Source organism: Daucus carota, chromosome 6 (genome assembly GCF_001625215.2).
Source record: "Daucus carota subsp. sativus chromosome 6, DH1 v3.0, whole genome shotgun sequence".
Taxonomy (NCBI): domain Eukaryota; kingdom Viridiplantae; phylum Streptophyta; class Magnoliopsida; order Apiales; family Apiaceae; genus Daucus; species Daucus carota.
In genome coordinates, this window is record NC_030386.2 from 22,199,124 (window position 1) to 22,215,831 (window position 16,708).

Genomic DNA, 16,708 nt, shown 5'->3' on the forward strand with positions numbered 1-16,708 from the left:
TGTTTTACTTTTTCGCACTTATTTGCTACATGTTTATCGTTTATGCGAACTACTTGGGTTAGGAACGAATCATCTAGATTAGTAAGACCGATAGTCGAGATTCCTTCTTCTTCGTCTTCTTCGGACTCCGAACCCATAGAAGCTAGCAATTCAATATCAAACATGGCCGTGTCTCTTAAAGACCGTTGTTACCCGTCTCGTTCAAGTCAACCTTCGTGCATCACCCTTCCTCCCGTAAATGGGAACAATTTTGAAATCAAAGCTCATCATATTAGCATGTTACCTAAATTTACCGGGAGTGAGGGTGAAGATCCTTATCTTTTTATCCAAGAGTTTGAGGAAGTTTGTTCCCTCCAAAAGCTCCACCAATTAACGGAAGATTCGATTAGACTTAGGCTCATTAATTTTGCGCTTAAGGAGAATGCGAAAAAATGGTTATATAGTCTTCCCGTTAATTCTATTTCCACGTGGGAGGGGTTCGTTGTGGTGTTTCTTAAAAAGTATTTTCCAAATCATAAGACTACTCGAATTACAAATGAAATAAATCAATTTCATCAAAAGGAAAACGAGTCGTTTTGGATTTTCTTTGACCGCTTCAAAAATCTTCTTTCACAATGCCCCCACCACGGAATAGAAAAATGGAGACTTTGCAAGATAGTTTACGAGGCCTTAGATAGTCAAACCACCGCGTTATTAGAGTCTATGTGCCAAGGTAAATTCATGGAAAAAGATGAGGACAAAGGGTGGGAATTTTTTGAGGATTTAGCGGAAAAGACTATGATGTGGGAGTCAACTAGGGAGCCCAAAAAGTCAATTCAGTCGTCTAGCTCTAGGGGTTTGCACTCGATAGGAAACAATGTGGCAACCGATGCCAAATTAGCTACCCTAACTAGGAGACTCGAAGCTTTAGAAACCAGTAAATCTCCCCCACAAATGTCCATGTTCCCTAATTACAATTTTCAAAATCCCGGAACCCAACCTTCGCACGAACTTGAACAAGTAAATGCGATGTTCCAAAATTCAAGGAATGATGCATTTGCACCCACTTATAATCCCGGGTGGAGAAATCACCCAAATTTCTCATGGACCCAAGGTCAAATTTTTCAAAATCAAGGTCCAACTCCTTTTCAAACTCCTCAAACAAATTTTCAAAGGCCCAACCCAAACACTTGCTCAACCCAAAGTCCGAATTCATTTCCTAACCCAATTCAAACACCTTTGAATCCTCCCGGTTTCAATGATTCGGATAAACGACTCAATTCCTTAGAAAAAAGTTTGGAAGCCTTAGTTAAATCGCAAACTAATTTGACTCAATCACAACAAACCTTCATGACAACCCTAACCCAAGATAGGCAAATTTTGCATTCTAATGTGCAAGCCGTTTCTAAGTTAGAGGCCCAATTGAATCAATTAGCTAGCACGTTGTGTGAACGAGAGAAGAACAAGTTACCAAGTCAACCCGAGGTCAATCCTAAGTTTCCTCTCAATCAAAGACCTCCCGAGAATGTTAATGCGATTATCTCTCTAAGGTCGGGAAACCAAGTGGATAACAAAGTTGGTGAGAACGTGAATGAAAATGAGGAGTCGATTCCTAAACAAAATCCTTCTTTGTCTAGCACTAATCATGATAAGCCCGAATGTTCTAGAATCCGTGAGTCTATGAGTGAACCTAGTCCCGGGCCCATTTCTCAAAAGCCCAACGAAGAAGTTTACAAGCCAAGGGTTCCTTACCCACAAAGACTCATTCCTCCTAAACAATCGGCCCAAATGGAACAAATTCTAGAGGTTTTCAAACAAGTCAAGATAAACATTCCTCTTTTAGATGCCATTCAACAAGTTCCTTCTTATGCCAAGTGTCTAAAAGATTTGTGTACCCATAAGAGAACCACTCATGTTCCAAAGAAAGCCTTTTTGACCTCACAAGTTAGCTCGATTCTTTCAAATCAAATTCCCGTGAAATATAAGGACCCCGGTTGTCCTACAATTTCTTGTGTCATAGGCGATAAATTTGTAGACAAGGCTTTACTTGATTTAGGAGCGAGTGTGAATCTTCTTCCCTTCTCGGTCTATCAAGCCCTAGGTTTAGGAGATCTCAAGACCACCAATATGACCCTTCAACTTGCCGATCGTTCGATTAAAATGCCTAAGGGGATTATTGAGGATGTGTTGATAAAAATTGGTGATTTTATCTTTCCCGTTGACTTTGTTGTTCTCGAGACTCAACCCGTCTCGAATCCTAAGAACCAAATTCCTATCATTTTAGGACGACCTTTTCTTGCTACATCCAATGCCTTAATCAATTGTAGGAATGGTTCAATGAAGCTCACATTCGGAAACATGACCATTGACTTAAACATTTTCAATGTAGGAAAAGAACCCAATGAGCTTTATGAGCAACCTATAGGGGTTAATGTGGTCAACAAGTTTGTCACATGGTCTAGTTTTGAGGATAGTGAGATTGAGTCGCTTCTCAACGAGGAGTTCAAAGTCAACCACGAGAATCATAGGGAGTATCACGAGTCTTTGAAAGAGTTGACCTCGGAGGAGTTGTTAGGAGAATTGAACGACATTTGTTCAAAATGGGAAACTCCACCCGAGATTGTTAGTGTTTGCCCTAGGCCCGCTTTAGAGAGTCACGTAGGTGAATCACCTACATTTGACTCACTGTTCAATCATTCGCATAGTGCCTTAGGAAAAGATGACAACGTTTCCTACATCATTCCTAATGATTCGTACCATGACCAACATTTCATAGTCTCTAATTTGCTTGATAATAAAGAAGCATTAAGTTGGTTTAGGGGGAACATTAGTGATACTTGTCCTATAGGGGTAAACGATGGTCACATGCTAGAGAAAATCTTTGTACCTAAAAATTTTCATACACATTTTGACTCTTTCTCGAAGCTTCCTCCCATTTTTCCTTCCGGAATTGGCTAATTCGCTTCAGTTTTCGAACCTTCCCCCGTGAAGTTCAGGTATGGGGAAGGAAATGTGTGCGTGTGTGGGTTGTTTAAGTGTTTCGTTCGTTAATAAAAATCCCCTTCATCTCCTATTCAGGTATTTTTCCTCTTTACTCTCTCATTTCAATTCTCTCTTTTGCATACATTGAGGACAATGCATGATTTAGGTATGGGGAGGGCTTTAGTGTAATTCTTAAAAAATGAAAAATCCCTAAAAAATGAAAAAATTAGAAAATTCCAAAAATAGAGATACTTTTAGCTAAGTTGTCTTTCCCTCACTCAAACTTTAGGAGTAGTTGGTGTTTAGCATGTTTTCGAAAAGTATATATATGTAGTGTCTTTTAGATAATTTGAACGTAGTTGAGTAAGGTTGTCTTTTTGAAACTTGTATCGACCGATTTGTACTTTAAATTCCAAGATGGCACACACTTTTGCACGAGACCTTTGATGGAGAGATTGTCTAGTGATATTATTCGATACCTGAGAGAGAACCAACATGTTGAAACAATGTCGAATCGAACCTTTGCGAATAAAAAAAAAAGAGAAAAAGAAAAAAAAAATAGATAAAAAAAAAAGATAGAAAAAGAAAAGGAATAACTACTTCAATACCCATTGTTCTTTATAGATAAAATCTCTAGATAAATGGGCAAAAGTAGATTGGCTAGTCTCGTTTTGTGGCCTTTGTTACTCGAGCAATTAAGTCCGTAGGGGGATTTTAAAACCTAGTGCCCTAAGACCGTTTGGTTTGGGAGTCACTGACCCAAAGCTCGCTACATGGGTAACATTGTTTGCCTAAGAAAACGGACAAAATAAGTCAATGCAAAAAAAAAAAAAAAAAAAGCAAAAAAAAAAAAGAAAAAAAAAGAATAAGAGTTTGTGAAGTTTGGCTAGATATTTGTTTCGATAGAGAATGGGTCAGTTCAAAATTGGTTGAAAAAGAGAAAATGTTCTTAGACAATTAGGATCCATCAAAGGCCTTAGAATTCATTACACTCCTTGGATTTCTAGTAAATTTTTGAGTCTATTCAAGTAGATTAGAGACAACTGTATCTTGATTATTAGTAGATGAGTCTTTAAGTCGTATTTTCCTTAAAAACGCTTTTTGTTAACACCAACGAAATTAGAGTAGAGTCGAGTAGACACTTGCTAGAATGTCTCGAAGATTTTATGGGTATATCTTCTGTAAACCCTTAGGAGACAAAACTCCTCTTGTAGAGATCGTCTACGAGTTTAACGGGTTGGTGAACCTAAAATCACCCGTCACGCCTACGAAAAGGAGCCTAGGAATCGCATCTAGTTTTCTTAGTTTATTTTCTTTTCTTTTGATTTTTACTCGAGGACGAGCAAAAGATTGATTAGTCCATATTTTTGCATATTTAAGTGCCTATTTTTTGTTTATTTTCGTAGTATTAATCGTTTATTTATTTTATTTCAGGAAATTGTAGATAAATAAAGAAAGAAGAGAAAATGCAAGAAAAAGGGAGAAAAAGAAAAGAAAAGAAGAAAATAGAGTTGGCAAGCAAGGGGGCACATGGATGGCTATGATTTACCCAACACACATCACACATGGATGGATTAGATTTAGCCACCCTACCCCTAAACCCTACATTTCTAGCTATAAATACCCCCACCCCCTTTACTTGTAATCACCTTCTTTTTAACCTAGTCTTTTCCTAGTTGGTAGGTAGTATAGTGCTAGATCTTCTTTTGTTCTCTCAATTTCATACCATATTTGTAAACACTTTTTATTTTAGTGCAAATTTTCTTTTAGCTTAATCTTGTATTGTCTTAATTTTCTTGCTCCAAGTGAAATGTTGCTTCTTAGTACCACCATATGCTTAATTGCTTTTTGGGAAAAAAAGAAGTCATTGAGCTTGTGATTAATGTAGATCTCTTATTGTAGATTTCATTTTAGTAAGAAGTTAAATTCTAGCACAAAATTTAATTTGTGTTAGGGTTTTAAATTTTCAGATTTCTAAAAGTTATATAGTAAGTTAATTCGGTAGTTTTATTTTATTAATCAGCAGCCCTTTTGTGTTCATTTATTCGGCCGTTTTTATGATATTTTTGTTTTGTTTCTTTTAAAGCAAACCCAGTACTAACTCCTCTGTTTTTCTCGCATCACCCCTTTCCCCTGTTTCTTGTAGTTCTTTTTGCTCTGTTTTCGTGATTGTTGTGCTTCGTTCTCTGCTTTTGATTGATGGTTGAATGTTGGTTCCTTGCCGAGTTATGGGTTTGTGCTTGTTTATGATTCCGAGTCGCTACTGAGTCTTTGTTGCCCTGTTCTAGCGAGTCTGTGCTTCACCGAGTCCAGCTGAGTCATGGGTTAATCGAGTTGTCGTCGTGTTCTGGTCTAAGTCAGTAGCCGAGTCGTCTGCTTTGTGTTTTGTCCTGCTTTTGTTCTAGTTTAGTCACAACCGAGTGGTTTTCTGAGTCATTTCGAGTCATGTGTTAGAGTTCGAGTTATAGTCTGTAATTGGCTGAGTCAGTTCCGAGTTCGTTGTCCTTGCGTCCGTTTCTGTGTTTTCCTTTTTCCAGTTCTTGAATCGTTTACTGGCGAGTTTATTGTTTCTTTTTCCTTCTTTTGCTTCGATTCATAGCAATGTCTAGTCTCTGTTGTTGCTGGGTTTTGTAGAGTTTCTTTTGGGTTTTGTCCGAGTCGATACACCAAGCTGTTGGTCTGAGGTTGTTTTGTTGAGTTCGAGTTGTTTGATTTGCTTTTAGTGAGTTGCAACCGAGTTTGTGTCGAGTTTTTGAGTCCAGTTCAGTGTCGAGTTGTACTCGAGTTCGCGAGTGCAGCCGAGTAGCGGCACCTGTGTCTGCTGTGTTATGTCTGACTTTACCGTTGTGTAATTGTTGAGTTTCACCGAGTCATGGCATATAATTCACTGTAGAGTATTTGTTTTGGTTAACTTTTAATCGAGTTTAGATAAAGTTTTAAAATAGGAATGGTTAACAAGGTGCACTTCGGTTTAATCTTATCTTTTCGAAGACTTAGTTTCCTTTAATTAGCTTAATTAAAATGTTAAACTCACTTAGTGTTAATTAATTAGATTATTTAATTCAGAAAATTAGATTTAATCTAAAAAAAACCCCTTTCAAAATTTGTTCTAATTCGCCTAGATTTTAATTAAAGGATTGCGAAAAATAATTTTAATCTCTGTGGACGAATCTTAAATATTAAAACGGTGATCGTGCGCTTGCGATTTAAATATATTATTTCTAGCACATCACAAATTGGTCACTGAACTCAAAACGGTATCAAGATGGTCACTGAAGTGGCCATAAATATCAAACAGGTACCTTGAAATATAAGTTCAAGTAGTAAAAATATTATTTATAAAGTTTTACACATTATTTTTGAATGTTACCAAAACCAAGTAAAAGGTTATGACTTCTAATATTTATGATAATATATTTAGATTTTATCAAGTTTATTTATTATTTATTTTTAATTAAAACAAAGAAAATAACTATATAATAAAATATAAATAATAAATAAACTTGATAAAATCTAAATATATTATTATAAATACTAGAAGTCATAACCTTTTAGTTGGTTGTGGTAACATTCAAAAATAATGTGTAAAACTTTATAAATAATATTTTTACTATTTGAACTTATATTTCAAGGTACCTGTTTGATATTTATGGCCACTTCAGTGACTATCTTGATACCGTTTTGAGTTCAGTGACCAATTTGATACATTAAGTCCACTTCAGTGACCAATTTGATAATTAACCCCATCACTAATGGGACACACTTGCTATAACACCCGGTCCCACATCATCGACTTTATCATAATCTCTTTGGGGTTTAGGGGGGAATTGTGGATTACCTCAATTGTTGCAGTTGGGCTTATTCAGAGCGGCCTATGGACTATATGTTTCACGAGATGGTTGGTATTATCCCGCAATGCAAGAGTCAGGATATCTCTTGTCATTTTAAATCTTAAATTTTAAATCAAATATATATTTTCAAACACAATTTTATTGCAATTTTTATAATCTTTACTAAAATTACCAAGTATTTGAAAGATTTATTAGAAAATTTATTTATGCATGAGACTGAAAAGTTTACACGAAATTTTTATAAAACCATATGAATCTCCTTTTTTCTCTTGAAATTTATGTAATCTCAATTAAATATGTTGTTTTAAGTCAACATCAGAAAACCCAATAAAAGGGATTTCAATTATCAATAGTAGTAACTACTAAAATACTTAATTAAGAAACACCACCAAACACTGCAACTTGATCAAATCATCAACCATATGGTATTTAAATAGAGTAGCAACTAGCACGTGACAAAACTTTTACAATTATTTATTCATTTTCAATGGTTTAATACTAAGAAGTAATAATAAACACTCAATTCTTCTTGCCAATATTATTTTTCGAAAATAAATTATTTATATTTTAAAAGATTATAAACATATATTTTTTTTGCTTAGAATACGTTATTTATTTTTATAAATAAAAATGTTAGACTCATGTTAAACACATACTACAAAATTTTGAATTACGTATATATCACGTACTCACATTTTCTTGCTACTTATATAATCACTTGAGATACTAACTCCCTAAATTATCATTTTTTCTAATACCACACACTTCTAGCTTCCAAGGATCTTGTTTATCAACGTCAATTTTCGTTATCACTGTTATTCTTTTCAAGCACATTTTTGTCTTCTGGACTTATAAAAATAATGATGTTTACGAGAATTGACCATGATATATCGTAGTCATTTGGGTAAGTTTAAAAAAATGCCTTCGTGCTTAAACTAGAGAAATGGTAAATAAGTGAATAAAATGTTTGGGAAAGAAGCAGAAACAGTGAGAGATAGGATTCTCAGCTTCTTAAAAATGTTTCTACTTTTTTACATAAACGGATCAAGAAAAGAAGCAGCTTCTGCTTCCAGCAAACAAACATGCCAGATCATATGTTAAAATTTGAAAGTGCTGTATAACAATAGATAGTTTTAGAAAGTTAGTATTGAAAATATTTATAATTATTTATTCATTTTCGATTGTTTAATTCTAAGCAGTAATAATGCTGATATTTGGCCTGCTTGGCAACATAAGAGCTTATCAATGATTTATTTTATTTTTTTAAAAATGCAGGTTTTTATAATTTTTTTAGATATAAATGCTAACAAGGTACTTTTAACAAAAATAAGTCCTTATTTCTGAAATATAGGTTTAGTGAAACAGCCCCAATAATTTTTCAAAAAAAGTAACTTATTTAATGAAAGTTATGTAAATGTGTACTTTCCTCTCAATACACTTTACTTATTTCACAAATAAAAAATGTTATATACTCATAATTTATGTGTTACTCCCTCCGTCCTTTTTTATCTGTCCATTTTGTAAAAAAAACACATACCAAGGAATAATTGATTGTATAAACTTTTTCATTAAATACCTCTAATTAATATCTTGAAAATGGTGGAATACCCCTACTTTATGTCTTGAAAACATGAATTCAACCTAGTTTTAAATAAGTCAAGCCTTGAATATTGAAATTATGGAGATATATTTGAAAAACTATCATTAAATTAGTTTTGAAAGTATAAATGGACAAATAAATAGGGACAAATTCTTACTTCCAAAGTGGACAGATAAATAGGGACGGAGGGAGTATATAATTTGAGATACCAATTTTCTAAAAGTATCAATTTAAACATAAGTGTTGTATCACAATCAACTCTCACTAAGAGCACCTGACCAAAAAAAATTATCTATAAATTACACATTGAAAGAAAAAAAATTACACATAGAAAGAAAAGATGAACAAACTAAATAACTATTTTTTAAATAAAACTACCATCTTAACATCCGGCTCCCGAGTTATAATTAAATAGGAAAACAAGTGAAAAAAAAAAAAGTTTTGTAACTTTCACTCATGTTTGTGCTCCCGAATTTTTTTTAAAGGAGATATAGCATACTTTCACTTCTTAAGTGAGATGAAAGTGAAAGTACATTTGCTTTCACTTGTTTTCTCGCCTAAAAATATTCGGGAGTAGGGCATAAATGAAATAGATCGAGTATCAAGTACATTATACTACATTTGGACATGAATGTGAACGTAACCATAAAGACATGAAAGCGGTGAACAAAGAATTTTGGCTAGAAATACTCAAAGCAGTAACCATAAAGACATGAAAGCGGTAAATACTAGTACTAATGAATTTCGGCTTGAGATACTCAAAACAGTTCAGTAGTAGTAGTAGTATCAAAGAAGTTCGTTAACTTCTTTAAACGGACAGCCCTATTGATTCCTGTCCTATCAGTCAGCGACAACAAATCTTTGTTTATCTGCCCCCATTTTTAATTGCATAACAAATTAAATTAATTTAAAAAGTAATCTACAGAACTATATAATCAATGCACCTTACCACATGAAGTGAAAGTCAAGTACATCTATTTTTTTTATTTTTAATTTTTGGATGGAAGGAGTAACAAACAAGGTTGTGTAGAGCATAATTCCCATAATTTTGGCAGAAGGTGAAAATCCGCTCACCAGCACCCATGTCTAGTAATAGTAATTTAGAAAATCATGAAACATTCAAAGTACTCTCATGATAACCGGAACTAGATGTCTGCATAATTTACTTCAACATCTGGATTTGACAACAGGCCTTAAACATTATTTACAACTACAGACAAAGATGTTTTCATGAACTGTGTCAAAAACCTATTCAAGGTTGTGGTCCAGCAAGAGCTAAGAAGTTTGAACTGAGATCCAGGTTGCTCCATTGTTATTTTCATCAAGCACGAATCATCTGCAAATTCTGTAATTTCTAATTAAGATTAACAGATCAAACCTAATACAACTTAAAAGGAATTTAAAAGGGGTAATGTAAGATCTTACAACTCGGGGGTTACTGCTTCTTCCTTTCAGTGTCTTCATCGCTGCTTCAGCAAAAGCTTGGGCAGCTTCTGCATCTGCTTCTGCTGCCTCCGCCTCCCTTGCTGCTTCTTCAGCCTCTGCCATAGCAATTTCTGCCTCAGCAACTGCTCTAGCAGCAACAGCTGCAGCCTGCTCTGGGGTCATGCTCCTCATCTTGGCTAACTCTGCATCAATCTCAGGCTTTGTGGGTGTGTAAACCTCATCCCTATCAGCTTTATAGGACCTCTGTTTTCCCTCTAGGAGTAACATGGAAGGCTGCTTCCTTTTGTCAGAAGAAACTGAAGTGGGTGCGATTCGGTACTTCCTTTTCATCTGCAATAAAAAACATAACAGTTTACAGACCAGAAAAACAAGAGAAAAAGGGTGTTTAAACTTTTTACAGCAAAATGAAGAAACTTAACCGAGCCTAGATATTGGAACTACTTTACTTTTAGCATGTTGGAGAATAACAGATACATTTTTTGTATTATATTTCGGATGAACTAATAGAGGACCCTCAACTAATGCATTTCTAGAAGCAGAATCATTCTCTTCTGTCTTGAGAGTAACAAATAAATTTTTCAGAGATCTTACATTATTTAATAAGATACAAGTGTCTGCTTACATTCCAATTGCATCGAAAGTATAATCAACTGTACTATGAATGCTGCATTGCATACTTGCTGCTATGGAAAAAAAAAAAAAAAAAAAGGAGACCACCTCTAATACTACATATTCAACAAGTAGTAAGTAATCATCTGTGTAAAATCTGATAAATTCACTGAATTTCTTGTTCATTAACAATCATCACACTTGACTCACCCATAAATAATATAGCTCTTCCCCAAAAAGAAATTAAAGAGACAACCCACAATCTCTTCCACACCTATATTCTTTTCCTAAATCATTCTAAAATACAATTCCATTATTTATCCTCCTTATTCTTTTGTCCTAAATATTTGTTAAACAACTAAAGAACAACAAAATATTTCGAGTCAGGTTCAATCACTAGCTTTCTCTACAATAATTTCCAGATAAAAATTAGAATTTTAGGAGGATGACTGATACTCTTTATGAAATCACAATCTTTGTCGCAGATATTAATTATATATAGAGATAAGCTTTTTGATACCTTCAGTCACAGTAGCTCGAAATAGTACTAATAGCAATAAATCATGAGCCCTGAATATATGTGGTGTGAAATATTTGCTATTTGCTAAATCTATTCAACTTAAGAAGCTGCAAGTCAGAATCATAGTTCGGCACCACTGACCTAACATTCACACTGCAAAAAGATTCCATCAGAATTACCTTTATCAGCCTACCAGTATTAGTCAAAAACTTCAATTTGGCTGAAAGGAGTCTTTTGAAGTTTGGAGGCGCCCAGTATTGTTCCTGCAAGATATACATATTTTAGTTAAAACAGGAAAAAACAACAAAGAAGCACCTATTGGCAGAGGTATATGAACACATGGTGATTTCCATATAGTAGGTTTATGCCTCTGGACAATTAGGACTTCACAGGCCACCAATTTGACTAGCATACGTGATACCAGCAAAAGAAAATATATGCGGTAGAATTACCTCTATGTATGTACCGATAGTAGTCTTATTAGAACCAGCAGGTTCCTTCAAGTTGGTTATGGCTTCCATAATAAGATTGTCCAATCTGTAAACAGTGAGCATGCATCATCTCGCATTAAAACCATATTACCTTTACCCTATATCAATTTAACTTAAAACATATAATCCGCGAGAATACGCAATTAGAACAGAAAAGGAGTGTGGGTTGGTAGGTTGTAGCACTAAACTACCAGTAACAGCCATAAAGAAGAAGTGTCATCCTTTGTAGTAAGAGATTTGTCCAAGTCCAACAGGGACAGAGAACCTCAAGAGTACTAGACTAGTTGACTTCTCTTTATATATACTTATGGTCTCCACTTTATGAAACTAGTCAGACCACCTTTAAGATATCATTAGAAAAAGATCGATAACACACTGTTAGATCACAAGGACATGTTGGGCAGTTATATTTAACCTTATCATGGACTCTAGTCATAATACTTGCATCTACTATTAAATCCGAATGAGTATCCCACCTCCAGCAACTGGACTCTAATGACCTCAATGAAGAGTCGGGGAAAACAGACCAATAGGTATTATCCCCCACAATGGTCATAGAGAACCAATCTGAGCTTCTATTACATTCAGGATAACACCTGATTCTATATTGAAACATTAGGAACACCTTGATATATATAAGAACCTCAATTCTACTTTTTAGTCAGTCCAATTGTTATAGTCAAAGAGAAGGGAGTATGAAGGCTGGTAAGGGAGTACTCTCCCACAATGGCAAGGTCCTGAGGAAAAAACATAAACCAGCCAGTCAATGGGCATGTGATTGCTCCAAAATTCGTAGCACTTGGGTCCCTAAGGTGACTTATTTTGGATATGAATCCCTCTTTTAATTTAATATGGCTGCTGCATCTAACTAGATAGGCACAGAGGTCATTAAATAGGTAAATTTGATACAAAAACAGAAACAACTGTTTAATACTAGCTATAATGCAATTCTTTTCCGAGTACATAACCTTCATAACTATTTTTATTTATAACCATATTGTTTTTTATGATCATCTAATCAGTACAGTGTTTGAAACCTTGTACTGAGATATACCATATTCTAATAGAATAATAACAGACTGTAACCTAGCTTGTACTAGGAAGCCTTCTTTTGATCCAAACTGTACACGACTCCCCTGACAGTAAATTATCTTGTTACTGATTCATAGTTCCTGAAAAGTTTGCATTAAATCATAATTTCAGGTACAGACTTAAACTGTACATATTACTCTCTCCCGATGGTATTGCTTTGCACGTATTATCTGGTGAGGATTCAAAGGGGAAGATTGGAAGGTTTCAGAAATTAATCATTCTACCACCAAACCATATTACTGATCAACTATGTTAGCATTTCTGTTAAGCTTACAGAATCATTCCATGGCTTGTAGTGCACTATGATAAATATTCAGATCAGATAATGATTATGATAATGATATCCAAAGGTATAACCGTCTAACCTTATTATAGATCTCTTTGAACTACCAATCTGTGGGGGGGAACCCATAGAAACTGCAAGAGGCTGCTCATCGAGAAGTTCTTCATCGCTCTGATCTAAATTAGCAAGAGCCATGGAATTATCATCATCTTTAGAACTCTGGTGCATTCTTTTAAGTGCCAGCCTAGCCTTCTCTCGAGAACCCCATCCATTTGCTATGACACTCATGTTCCTCCACTTGTCCTAATAATACGTACAAAAGAACATCATTTTGTGCAAGTAAGTTTAAAATGATTAGGTTCAAATTTTCTAGTTGTAACTGCATATCATATTGATGTTAATTCTATACCTTGAGGTCCACATTTGAGCGCAGATACAACACACCGCTGAACTCTGGATCTTTAAGGATCGTACGCCACTTACCTGCACCATGCTTTTTGACACCAGCCTTGAGAGCAGCTTCTTCTTCTGAGGTCCATTTCTGCTTGGGGGCACCCATTGGTAACAACTCACAAGTGCCTGACAGAACTACCTAGAAAATAGGATCAACAAAAGAAATCTTTACCCACTACTAACCTTTAAGAAAGAGTAAGATAAACTACAAAGAAGTAGTTTAGCTCAAAATTTCTCCAGTGACATTATTTTCAGGGGAAACATGTATGGTGATGTATATTACATTAAATAGTTAAAGAGGTTTACATTACTGTTTCAACAATTTAAAAAAATATCTACTTTCCTTCAGTTTATGATGTGGCAAGCATCAAGATGCACGTCCAGTGCAATATAGAGCCTAAGGAGATTCAACACATAGCAATTGAAGCTTTCAGAACTCTATTTCACTAGAATTTCCAACTAAATGTCAAGAACCAGAAAGGTTAACCAAGTCTCACTATCATAATTATTTAAGTTTTAAAAATAATGAAACAGAAAGTATCTAAACTTAAAGCCAACTGTGCTTCTCTTAACCTTCTCCGGAACCAGTTAATCCCGTTGTTAAAAAAATATATACCAAGCTCACCAGACTGGAACTGTTTTTAGGACATACATGTCACTACGACCTTATCAGTATGCTTCAATGACTCAAACACTTAATCCCCTTTACAAGACTATCTATAACTGAAACAGGTACAGTTCTTCTTTGCCATTGGATAAACAAAAAGTTGCTATAACTTGTGACTAGGAAACTAACAAGAATTTAAAAGAACATGTAGAAAGCTATCTTTTCTAACCATTAACAAAAAACAGATGTAACCTTGAATTTGGAAATATGGATCTATCAGTGATAAACCTAGCAAATGAAAATCTCAGTTCAAACCAGAAACAATGCCTATGTGGTGCCTTACTTTGTGGAGAGCAGTAAAAAGAGAACAGTCAATGTACAAGAATAGAAGAGCTTGACAAATATATAGTCTTCAAGATTTATACCCCAAACTTCCTGACCCAGATACCAAATTTCTCCCCAAAGACACCAGACATTCCTTGCTTCTATTACAAATAATTGAAATGGAGAGATGCCGATACTGGTGGGTTTAAGATATTTCCATGATAGTTAAAAATACATCATTTATGTCAATCTTTTAAAGGCCCGAAATTTTTAGAAGAGTAACACTTAGGCTGGTATAAATAAAAAAGTAGTGTGTTCTTCCGCTGAGGCGCTGACATGCAACATTCTCTAGAGTATTATGAGCTATACTAACAATATTTTATAGTAATTGCTCAAAAAACCTAAGCTACATTTAGCTGTAACGATGCATATGTACTGCCTACACATCAAACATACTGTAACTAGTACTAGTAACAAAACTGACCTACTATTAAATCTTCCTTGTTTCTTTTAACATAATGTCGAATATTGCATTAAACTGTCTCCCTCACAAATGCAAATTTATACCTATCCGCTGCCTCTGATGAATATTTTATATTTCTGTCAAAAGCAACAGAAATTATAAGAAAATCTCGCACCTGCATAATCAATCCATGTCAAATGCACTATGCCCGTATAATAAGACACAAACGGTCCTCATAATAATACATACTCAGCGATTTATTTACTTTCCGTCCCCCGGTTTTCATGTCCATGTTTAATTACAGAGAACTATCATCTATGCTGTTAAAATCAGGGTCTTCACCGAATAGGTGTCCTTAGGGTTTTAGTTTTGCTCATAAGGAAAGCTTTGATAATAAAGCCTCCCCGAGTTAACACCAATTCATCAATCTACATGTACAACACACATACATCATCCAAAACACATATACAAACTATCATAAACTAATTAACATCAAAAGATCATATAATTAAGCCGTAATTGACATATACTCATGATATTACACCAAATCGAAACCCTAGATTCAAGATCAACACAGTTTTTTTACAAAATTTGGAAAGTAAATGGAAATTAACAGCTTCGATTACAAAAGGATAGAGACAATAAGGTAGAAAGGGAAGATAATTACCAGGAGATTGATCGATTTGAGCTTGCAGATGCAATTTGCAGAACCCCTTTTGTGAATATATACGCCCTAATTTGTGTATCGATTATTATGTAGAGGTAACCGGTGGATCTATTCTTTTTCTGCCACGTGGACTCTGGGTAGAGCAAAAGGTTTATTCATTTTTACTTTTTTTTTTTTGCTTGCCGGGGGATTTTCATGTTTTTCCTTAAAGGACTAGAATATTCATATGAAATTTATTTACTTTTTCAGATTTATTAAATGTGTATGCATATATTATAAAACTTATTATGTCACTATAAATTCACTTTGGGGATATAAACCTCTACACACATTTAAATTTTTTTATAAAAAATGGTTGTATAAATTATTTTAAAATTTAAGTTTTCGAATAAAATTTATTATTTGAAAATAAATAATATAACAAAAAATTATAAAAGACTTAAAACACAGCCCAACTAATACAGAAAAGTTGTATAACATGGACAAAGGAGTAGCTTTAATGTTATCGGTTCAAGGTGACCCTGATAACTTTTGCTTCTAATATTCGTTGTTGCCATGTACTACATATTTTTGTTCGTTGTAAAATACTGTAAATAACATATGTCAGTTGTATTTTATAATAAATAAAAAATTAACTTTACAATATATTTTATTTTTATAATAACTTAATTAAAATATCCCAAATATGGATTGAAATATTTGACTAGAATTATATAAAATACTGATTATATATGTCCGAACTTTAAAATTATATTTTCAAATAATATATTATTATTATTTAAAATTATAATTTAAGAATATTTATTATAATTTGCCTGCACAATTAACCTAAATTTAATAAAGAATCTTCTGTTACTTTTATGACTAGGTCTATTGCAATTAAACGTCAGCCCTATCATCCCGCTTATTCCAATATTTATCTAGGTCTATCGAATCTCACCAGGTCTATTACAAGTCTATTGCAATTTTATTAAAAGTCAGCCCTATCATCCCGCTTATTCTAATACTACTACTTATCTAGATCTATCGAATCTCACTAGGTCTATTACAACTTTATTAAAAGTCACCGCTTATTTCAATACTTATCCAGGTCTACCAAGACACCTAACCCATTTCTTGTCTGATTTATATTTAATTTTAATCTTATATAATTTTAATCTTATATGTATTAGGGTTAATTATGAGCCTTTGGGGAAACTGTAAAATTAAGTAACTAACTTAGCTGCTGGCTTAGACTAGATATAAGACACCGACTCAACACTAAAACACGTGTATTCCTATTGAAAGTCTGTGGGCTTTAATACACACTCCAGAATCCAGTTACCTACTTTCGAAACTCCT

General features: G+C 34.1%; 1 protein-coding gene across 3 annotated transcripts; it reads right to left on the minus strand.

Moving 5' to 3' along the window:
* Positions 1 to 9,434: 9,434 nt before the first annotated feature.
* On the minus strand, positions 9,435 to 15,505 carry LOC108192903 (telomere repeat-binding factor 1). 3 transcript variants are annotated; one of them, XM_017359436.2, is made up of 8 exons: positions 15,368 to 15,485; positions 14,722 to 14,837; positions 13,263 to 13,445; positions 12,936 to 13,156; positions 11,440 to 11,524; positions 11,167 to 11,250; positions 9,838 to 10,188; positions 9,435 to 9,757 (listed from the first exon to the last, which is right to left on the minus strand). In XM_017359436.2, the coding sequence occupies exons 3-8, from the start codon at positions 13,410 to 13,412 to the stop codon at positions 9,734 to 9,736; spliced, it is 915 nt and encodes a 304-aa protein (XP_017214925.1). In that variant the 5' UTR covers positions 13,413 to 13,445; positions 14,722 to 14,837; positions 15,368 to 15,485; the 3' UTR covers positions 9,435 to 9,733. The 3 variants fall into 3 exon arrangements, with proteins under 3 accessions (XP_017214925.1, XP_017214924.1, XP_017214926.1); XM_017359435.2 differs by lacking the exon at positions 14,722 to 14,837 and having other exon boundaries at positions 15,368 to 15,505; XM_017359437.2 differs by lacking the exon at positions 14,722 to 14,837 and having other exon boundaries at positions 9,524 to 9,748; positions 15,368 to 15,505.
* Between the last annotated feature and the right edge of the window lie 1,203 nt (positions 15,506 to 16,708).